We start from the raw sequence: 10500 nt of genomic DNA, 5'->3' as shown, positions 1-10500 counted from the left end.
CTCTGTATCCGTAATCTGTCCTGCTGCGTGGGCGCCCTCATGTGGCCAGTTGAGGAAAAGCCAAAAGAGTGAGCATGCATCTCATTTTTTAATGACAACAAAGTAACCAAAAGCACCTGATCACTTGATAGATTTAACTAGGCTTCTACTTTTATGAGGTAAAATAAATGACATTTGTTTAGTTAAGCGTAACATTTCTCTCAAGGGCTTAATCAAAAATATTAACAAAATAGTGCAATATCCAAATTGCAGAACCTGCATTTTTTTGGTAAAGGAAACAAACAACAACTGCATTATGATGAAGTGCTGTAATGCTCTCTGACCTACAAATCTTGTTCCCCAGATGTGAATCATATTCCAATTGCAATGTCTGTCAAAGTAATGGCAGTATGTGTTTTTTTAATGTAATATGATGATTTCCTGCAGCCTTGTTTCTCTCTTCTGTTTAGTTTCAGTGATAATATGAGCCTGTAACCTGATTCCTCAATGCAAAGCCTTGCCCTTTGGTATATGCCTACAGGTCCATGCATGTTTCTGCCGGACAATTGCAAATGGCCAGCCTTTGCTCAACTGCAGAACAAACTTCCCTCCACTTTACAGCCCTCCCTCCAGTTTGTCCATGGGAGACCACATTTAAAATGTAACCCCACCTGAAACCTTGCACAGACCAATCAGCTAGAGCGATGTCAGAGCAGACGGCACACCCTCCTTTGTTCAAAACCAATCAGAGTGGAAGTGTGGCATTTTGCCCGAGGGGAAAACTTACCCCTGGATGCGTTAATTACGCATCACTTAGCTGTTGCCAATGTGTTCACAACGGTGGACCCTCTTTTGGGCTTTTTACAACGATTGTCTTCATTTTTCGGTCAATCTAGTATGGAAAGTAGACAACAATGGCTTACCAGGCTGAAAAATGAACTTAGCAACAGTCCTCTGGTATCAAATGTGGCTTTTGGCTTTATCCTCATGGGACTAGAGAAGCTGGTGGAGCTGGAGTTTGAGTGTCCTTGCAATCCTACATGGAACGGAGTGTTTTCATCAGCATTCTTCATCATTCCTGCTGTCATGGCCTTCACCTTGATGCTGATCATTCAAGGATGCAGATGTGATACGTGGTGCAGGAAAACTGTTTCCCTCTCCAGTTTCGTTCCTGCTATCGTGTGGCTCATTTTGTTGTTCCTCGATGGCCAATACTTTGCTTGTGCTATGACAGACTGGGAGGGTAGATTTGTACTAGTTGACAAGGCAGCTCCGCAGAAGTGGTGCGAGCCAATAAGTGAGGGAGATGTCACCCCACAAGAACTAATGCTCCGCTCGCAGCAGCTGTTTGTTTTTTCTCAGGTGAGTTGAATATTTTCTAGTTTACAGAAGATTATGTAGAATGATCGGAGTGGAACACCTCCCCTTCAGAGCATGCACTGTAGAGAATATATCCATAATGTAATGCCAGTACCCTAGAAACTATTAACATATCTCTTGTTGATAAACTTTGTGGTTGGACTTTATTTTACAGTTCACTAACAAGACTTAACAAGCTGTAGGTTTGTATTAAATCAGACAAAAACTAGATATAAGTTCTTTATTAGATAGTAGTTATACCCTATTTAGACACCTTTGTTAGAGGGTAATTAGGGACACATTACAACAGAACTGTAATGTAAACTAAAGTGTGTTGTTTCACACTGTCACTGATGGACAAAATATTCCTTTACCTTTATGATTTTGGCCTTTACTTGGTAGATGTGGTTCACGTATGTTTTTAAATGTGGAAGTAGCAGTAAATTATTTACTTTAGTTTACAGTAGAGTACAGTATGGTACTCGTGTAATGTGTCCCGTATTACCCTCAAATAATGTCTAATAAGGGTACAACAGTGGGATTTAATACACTTTACCGATGTGGCCCTCATTACCGTCTAATAAAATCTAATAAAGTATACAACAGTGTCCTTGTTATGTCTAATTAGTGCACTGTTAAATAAAGTGAGAAAAGGCATACCATATCTGTGGATGTTCACTAAACAAAGTATTGCTTTACTCTTTTGCACCCCAGGTTATAGGCATAGTCCTCCTCATTTTCATCTGTGTGGGTCTCGTAGTGTATGTCATCAGAGAAAGTTGCCAACAAGAGGTGGAGATGCAGGATTCAGATGTAGCTGAGCTCACGGTGCTCAGGATGAGCTCTCTACGGACCAGGACATCATGAGAGGACTTACACCGCCCACCACACCTGCCCTGCTGGCATGGACACTTTGTAAATACCTTGAACAGACTTAACTATGAGTTTTCATAGCTATTGTCAAGAAGTGCCGTTTGGAAGTATTTTCCCCTCATACGATTTGGACGTAGGTCTTGAATGGTCAATAATGCTGCCGTATGAAGTTTCCACAAATATGGATATTATGTGTGTTAACAGTGTTTGTTTCTTTTTTCTGTATTATTATCAGTGAATATGTAACCGGTGCTGTGCCTGTGTTCATCTTATACTTAAGCGCACCGACTTATTAGTTTTTACCAATATTTAAAGAAATAGTTTGATATTTGGGAAATATGTTTATTCACTTTTTGCCAGGAGTTGGATGACAGCATCAATGTCACTAGGGCTGAGTATCAGTACTCAATACTTTTTACGCATCAAAAGAAATAACCCAGTACCAAGTAGGATTGAAACTTCTTCAGTCAAACAATAACTGCATTTGTTCCTCTTTGTACCCAGATCTAGAAAAATGACTATTTGTATAGGTTTGTTTGCGACAAATCATGACAAGTGTTCTCAGATTTTAATGCAACATGTGATTGGCTCACTATTGCAGCAAACTAAGACGACAAGAGTTGACGTAGTTGGCTGTTCAGCAAAATGCCACCACGATGTTCAAACGTGTGGCTATATTACATGCAGAAATGAATAAAATACATTTAGATTCTCTAAGGGATGCTTAAAGTATTGGTATTGGCACTGGTATCATGATTTTTAACAATACTCAGCCCTGGATTATGACTTTTGTGTCTGTTTGGTAAATATGAAGCTACAGCCAGTAGCCAGGTAGCTGAGCTTAGCATAAAGACTTGAAACAGTTGGAAACAGCTTGCCTGTCTCTCACCAAAGGTAACAAAATCAGTTTACCACCACCTCTGAAGGTTGCTAGTTCATCTATTATATTAAGTGTGTTAAAGACAGTTATGTGCCAGACTATGTTATATATGGGAGCAGTAGTGAGCCAACTGGGAAAGACTCCAGGAAATTAGTACCAGAGGTAGTCCGGCACATAGACATATAATGCATAGACCCCACATTGACCACTTTGGCCCATTGTTGTGATACGTCAACGTCACTGCCACCCTGCTGTTTTTCTGGATGGAAAGCAGTACAATGTTTACATTTCTCAACTGAATTTCATTGAGTCATATTAATTTATATTCAAGGTTCTATGATCTACATGCAGTAAGAAAGAAACTTACTTACTGGGCACCCCAGTAGCTCACGTAGTAGACTGAGGCTATTAGTCTTCTGCAGAGGCCTGGGTTTGATTCCAGCCTGCAGCCTTTTGCAGCATGTCATACCTGCTCCCTCTGCTCGCTTCCCTGTCAATCTTCAGGTGATTCTTAACATAATAAAGGCAAAAAAAAAAAAAGAATATAAAGGCACCCAATAGAAATCAATTGAGAAATGTAAATGTTTTCATTATTTTTTAACTGGAAAAAAATGCAGCTTCTACATTTACTTGTATGTGTTTACAGGGCAGTCAAAACGATGGCAACATTGATGTACAATCCAAAGTCCAATGAAGTGTCTACGTATATATGTATAACGTTTGGCACATACCTCTCCAAAAAATGGTCAGTCCCCATTTCTCCACTCTTCATGCTAAGTTCAGCTAACTGGCTGCTGACTCCATCTTCATATTCACTGGAGAGACATGAGGGTAGTATTGATCTTCTCATCTAACTCTCAGCAAGAAGGCAAATAAGCATATTTCTCAAAATGTCATACTCTTTCTTTAATGCGATGTTACCTTGGCACATTTCATGAATTTTTAGTGGACATGAATTGTCAGCCAGCAGCTCTAAGAAACTCAGAACTGCTCTCATACTTGCTCTCATTTTTTTTTTACTTTGAAAATATTATTCCATTTTTTAACCTGGAAGTTTTTTGTCTTTTGTATTAGCTATGTATATTGACTCAAGTGGAATCCACTAGGCAGCTAATATTGATCTGACTAATATTAGTTGACTTATTGTTTGAGTTGTGTGTGCTAAAAATGAAAATGTTCCATCAAAGTGAAATTTCACTTCCTCACCTGGGTTACAAAAGTCTCCAGACTTATGTTGGATTTGACCACAGTGATGTCAAATCTTCCCTACAACAAAGATACAGACTGAACTGACATTCCTAACGACTTACCTGTTTGACAGCTAGAGATGTAAACCCATGTATGTAATATTTTGTATCATGGCTGCAACCAGCCAATAGTAGGATGTAGACAAAAATTCTATAACAGTATTTACAGCATGTTTTTTTAAATTGTTTTGTAATAAAATAATTTATTTATTGAAGTAAAACCCTCAGGGTTTTTGTACAGTCATGTCACAATAACACGTTTTCTTGATCCTCACAAACTGACAGTCTTGGGACTTTGTCTTAATGTGTTATCAATTCAGTTGTAAGACAAGGTTTCACCGTAACATCTCTGTAGCAAGTAAATAAAAAAATACCAATATAATGCTGGACCAAACATAATCATCTGAATTACAAACACTGCTGCTTTGTCAGTCACAGCCACACAGGGTGACATTGGGAACATTCTTTCAAGGTTTGGCAGGCTTATGTTAAATGCCACACAGCTGAAACAGGCGCCCTTCATGTAATACGTACAAACTGCCTGTAGATTTTCTGTGTAATCTGTAGAATTTCAGGTGAGCTGCACCTTTGTGTGTTAGGACAGCATTTATCCAGAGAAGACTGCGGTTTGATGAGTTTATTAGCTGGATCTCTGCAGTCTAGAGAGTCTCTGCAGGTCTGCCAAAACTGTGACAGCAGTACTGTGATTCTGACTTCTATTTCTTGTTATTCGCAGCATTGCCCGATTGCCAGTTAAACCCATTAAGTGTAGAAATTGGGGCAGACCCTGCATGTTCATCCTGTGGGAGTGCTTATTCAGGACTTCCTGGATGGCCCTGAGGAAGTTGTTGTCTTTATCCATTCAGCTCCCCCTACTTTTAGACTCAGCAGGGTGTCATATTCATCGCCAAACAAATGCAGACCCACTGCTGGGACTCAAAGGAATCTTAAAACTATTGTAAGTCAAGTCAGTTTCATTTATATAGTGCCAAATCATAACAGAAGTTATCTCAGGGCATGTTTAATATAGAACAGTTCTAGGCCACATACTTTATAATATTACTTACCAATACCAATGAGTTCCCACCAAGAGCAAGCACTGTAGGCACAGTGGGAAGGAAAAATGTTCTTTGTTCATAGAAAAGGTTGTTGTACTGGACTTAATAGAGTTCTTGAAGACATTTACAGAGGCATGTGACTCATCTACCCACCTTTTGGTCACCTGAGTGAGTGTGTTACTGAGAGTCATTAAGGTCACTTTCTTTTTTTCCTTTCTTCATGAACAATGAAATGTATGATCTTGAATGACCTTTCAGAAGCAATTTGGCAAATGCTGCTATTTTTTTAGCAGGGATTTTGCTTACAAAAGTCTCCAGAGACATATCCTCATCCAAGTGTGAACGGACATCTTTAGTGACTATGGAACAGTGAGACACAATGGCAACTCTGTTCAGCCACAGATACTACTGGATATTACAAGGCTCCTGGTCCAAAGTATTCATCACAGATAACACGCAACTGTTTGGCAAAGAGCTCAGCCTAAGCTTTCACAAGAGCATTTTTAAGAAGTTTAGTGCAAAATGTGAGCCAGTTCTTCCTTTGTTACGGAAGGCTGCATTTCCTCAGACATAATATACTAAAGGAATATTACATTATTTTATATATTATATTATACCTACACCCTGTACTGGTTTAGTATTGATCGGCATGCTTACAGTCCTTTACGCTATTAATTAAGTTGTCTCTAAATGTGTTATAGCTATTTTGCATATCTTGTGAAAAGTTGCAGCCAACATCCTCACTTGTGAAAATCATTGCCTAAATCTTTTTCATAGATCATGAGAGGAAACACAGAGGCATGAGAAATAGACCAAAAGTAGAACATTCATCCTCTAAAGTGTGCATGCCATTTTAGACCACAGCTACAAGAAATTAGGAATAATGTATTAGAGAACAGTATTCAAAACCATGTGAACATTTTCATTTTTAAAATGCTTATATCCATTTGAAAAAAGTAATTCTTAGAATCTTCAGCTTTGACTTCAAGAATGAAAAGTCAGATCAAACAAAAATGAGAAACCTCTTATCAACACTGAAATTAATGTAATTTTATGTGAGGTATATAAAAAACAAGACTGAGCAGTGGACTATTTTTTAGTCCATCATACAAAATCCTACAGGTGAAATGCAGGATTTAAGCATATAAGGGCTCAGTATAGCCCTGATGTGTCACTCTAATCTTTGTGTGTGAAATTGGATATGTTGGAATCCATATAAGCCTACACTTTGCTTGGATGAGATAAGGACATGAATCCTCAATACTATACAACATTACGGAAAAAATGTAGTCATTTAAAAATGTAACACTAAGGTATACGGTTCTACAGGGTATGGGGTGAATTCAAAAAGTCTTGAAAATCAGGGGACAGAAAAGGGCAAATACATATGAAAATGTTATTTCCAATTATGACCAATTACAGAGGACATAATTTGGAAGTTTTTGAATCAAAAATGAATCAAACACAATCCTCCTTGAGCTTGTGTTCTTCCTGGTTGGTAAAATGAAGAATTACAAAACACACAATGATTTGGTTTGTTGACATATTTAATAGAATCAGACCAAGTTTTGCATCTCATGGAAATGTTTTTTTTATATATATTATCCACATCAAACTCATCAAATTAAAATACAAATATCTAACACTGTGTAAAATCATGCACAAATTTAGAGGAATCAACTAATCTTTTCTCATCAATTTAAACTAAATTCACAAGTTGTATTTGTTCAAGTAATTAAACTTGGACTTTATGCATTTAGTTTCAGAACACTTCAGAATGTATAAAGATGTGTTCCATCTTGAAGTGTTCTGACCTGAAATGACAATTTAAATGAATGCACTGCACAGAGTTTAATTAACTCATTAAATTGAACTTCTAAAGAAACATGATCAGCATGTTAGCAGACTTCTCAGCATGATTTGTTTCAAAGTTTCTAAGCTCCTGGAGAACTGACTTCAAACTGAGAAAATGTAAAAGAAAATCATACTTGTTCATCAGTGTGACTGAAGTGGTTCACCTTCATATCTTAAGCTTATTGAACATGTTGTCTCATGTACAACTGAATCAACATTAAGTGTATTTGACTAAATTACCTCAAATTGTATTTTCAGATTTAGCCAACTTCAGAATTTTAGGTAGCCTGGATACTAACTCTGTAGAAAAAAAATATTTGTTGTTTAGATATTTCAAGTGTGTATTCTAAGCATATTTGTGGTTTCGATTTCATTTTGATTGCTACGTTGATTTTTAATCACGTTTACTTTTTGTTCTCAGACACACTGTGCATAAACACCGTATTAAGGCAGCAAAGGTGCCAAGAATAATCAGCATGACTCCAGCTAAGAGGAGCATCACATCCACAGAGTGGTAGGAATACCAGGGCAGCCTGTAGGACTCTGTCCTCAGGTGAGCTGCACCTTTGTGTCTCATGACAAACTCTATCCAGAAGAGGGCGCTGTCCAGCGGCTTCATTGGTTTATCTCTGTGCAGCCTGGACAGTCTCTGCATGTTCATTCTGTAGGACGGCTCATTCAGGACTTCCTGAATTCCCTGACAGAAGATGTCTTCATTCATAGTAAAAATATCAATATTCTTCCCTGCTCCTCTCACTTCAATTCTCATCAGATTATCACGTTGATCAAATATCAGTGGAAGTCCTAGGATAGGAACTCCGTGATAGATTGCTTCTTGAACACCATTTGTTCCTCCATGAGCCACAAATAGTTTTATCTTGGGATGTCCTAAAAGGTCACTCTGTGGCATCCAGTCGACCAGTAAAGTGTTATTACCCAGAGTTGCTGGTCTGTCACCTTTATATCTCCAGATGACCTTCTGAGGTAACTTAGCAAAAGCCGCAGCGATTTCGTCAGCTAGGTCATGAGGTAGATCTGCGATCATCGACCCCAGAGACATGATGATGACTCCATGCTCTCCAGAACTTTGCACAAAGTCCTCCAAGTGTTGAGGAAGAGGTTTTGCAGGTTTACACTGGAACCCTCCCATGTAGACCACATTAGGCATGGTGGGGCGAGGAAACTCAAACACAAAGTCCACTCTCATGAGCCACAGGTCAGCAGCTTGAAACAGGGAGAAGTAGTCAACATCTGGACCTAAATATCTTTCAATTAAGCCAGCATAATGTGGTAAGATATACTGTGCTATTTGATATTCAGTGAAGCCAAAAATCATTACATTAAGAAGTCTCTCAAGGAAGCTCATTTTATCTGAGAGCTCGGTCCCTGTTAATGGAACATAAGAAAGTGGTGAAGGCGCAATTGAAAAATGGCCTTCACCTTGACTAGTCCACCTGACATTGAAAACAAGAGGCAACCTGAGGTAGTGGGCAAGTATAACACCCCCTGGTATAGCAGGGTCTGTAAGGACAAGGTCATATTTGGCATCGTGCAGCGATTGTATCAGATCTTTGTTTTCAAAAAGCTGCTCAAGCATTTTGCATGTGCTCACATGCAGCTCAGCAGCCTTTTCTGCTTGTTCCATTTCCAGTTTAAAACGGTTCCAGGCAGAATTCCCTCCCCTCTGTATTTCTAACAACTCGGCCACAAACTTAGTCATAAATTCTTCATCAAATCCAGAATCCATGTCGAGTGTAATTGAAGTATAGAATGGGGAGGTTTCCTTGATGTACCAGCTGTCTGGTGATCGCACAACAGACACCTGGTGCCCCCTTGAATGTAGTCCCTCGATAATGATCTTCATGTTCACCCAGTGGCTCCCGTCGACAGGAAAAACAAGGACCTTCCCACCACAAACCAAAGTTGGACAGAGCAAGCAGAGAGTGATCCAAACCCAGGGCCAATGCATTTTGATTCTAAAGTTGGAAAGAAAGCATATTATTTATTATCAAATGGCTAAATTTATTATCACTCAATTCAGGTATGTTAAGCACAAGGACTGTGGACCGAATCTGGCCCGGCACCTCATTTTATGTGTAGTGCTCGCAAAGAATAAAAATTTGCACTATACAATTCAGCGTTGAGTTATGCAAGTGTGGTGTCCATAAACTATATGTCCCAGAATATATGCCCATTTTGTTATCCACCTACTGAGGATATCTATCCACTAGATGCCATTATATGCCAGATAGAATCTTATAATGTATAATAATTGCACACTACATTGTCTGCTTGCTGTTATTTCTGTTAGACTTCTTCTTTCATAGGTAGTTATCACAAACCTCAATTCCAAAAAAGTGGGGTCACTGTGTAATTAAAAACAGAATGCAATGGTTTGCAAATCCTTTTTGAACCGTATTCAATTGAATGAAGTAAACACAAGACATTTAATGTTCAAAGTGATTAACTTTCTTTTTGTTTTGCAAATATACACTCATTCTGAATTTGTTGCAAGCAGCACGTTTCAGAAAAGTCAGAGCAGGGGCAACAAATGACTGGGAAAGTTGAGGAATGCTCAAAAAAAAAAAAAACCCACCTGTTTGGAACATTTGACAGGTAAACAGGCTATGTGGTAACACAGTATCAAAACTGAGTTGGAAGTTGTCCGCAAGCAAGGATGGGGTGAGGTTCACTTCTCTGTCCAGCAGTTTAAGATCAATATATGGAAAAGTTTGCTGTGATCTGACAAGTTCACCTTTCAGACTGTCTCTGGAAATCATGGATGTTGTGTCCTCTTGGCTAAAGAGGAGAAGGACCATCTAGATTGTTACAAACACAAAGTTCAGAAGCCATCATCTGTGATGTTATGGGGTGTGTAGTGCCCATGACATGACTAACGCACGTCTGTGAAGGACCTGTTAATGGGAAAGAATTTCACTTTCAAAACTTCAACTATTAGTGTGCTCAGTTCCCAAACACTTACTTACACTTACTGCTTATTATTAGAAGAAAAGGTGATGTATCACAGTGATAAACATGTCCGTCCCAAATTTGCAACTGTGTTTCAGGCATAAAATTCAGAATGAGCATATAGTAAAAAATAATAATAATAATGTTAAAAAAGAAAAAACAATAAAGTTAATCAGTTTGAACATTAAATAGCTTGTCTATGTACTATATTCAGTTGAATATTAGTCAACTAGGATTTGCAAATCATTGCACTGTTTTTATTTATGTTTCATATTGCATC

General features: G+C 38.4%; 1 protein-coding gene and 1 pseudogene across 1 annotated transcript; one reads left to right on the top strand and one right to left on the bottom strand.

Annotated features, from left to right (window-relative positions):
- The first annotated feature begins 530 nt into the window (after positions 1–530).
- Positions 531–3163, top strand: LOC146333175 (calcium homeostasis modulator protein 6). The gene is made up of 2 exons (XM_084724764.1): positions 531–1341; positions 2053–3163. Exons 1-2 carry the CDS (start codon positions 877–879, stop codon positions 2203–2205), a joined length of 618 nt encoding a protein of 205 aa, XP_084580890.1. The 5' UTR covers positions 531–876; the 3' UTR covers positions 2206–3163.
- A 4323-nt stretch (positions 3164–7486) lies between these two features.
- On the bottom strand, positions 7487–10228 carry LOC146333174 (UDP-glucuronosyltransferase 2B17 pseudogene; annotated as a pseudogene).
- Positions 10229–10500: the final 272 nt, after the last annotated feature.

The sequence above is a fragment of the Lutjanus erythropterus genome, chromosome 1 (genome assembly GCF_056507025.1).
Source record: "Lutjanus erythropterus isolate fLutEry1 chromosome 1, fLutEry1.hap2, whole genome shotgun sequence".
Lineage (NCBI taxonomy): Eukaryota > Metazoa > Chordata > Actinopteri > Lutjaniformes > Lutjanidae > Lutjanus > Lutjanus erythropterus.
This window is presented reverse-complemented; position numbering and strand designations above follow the sequence as displayed.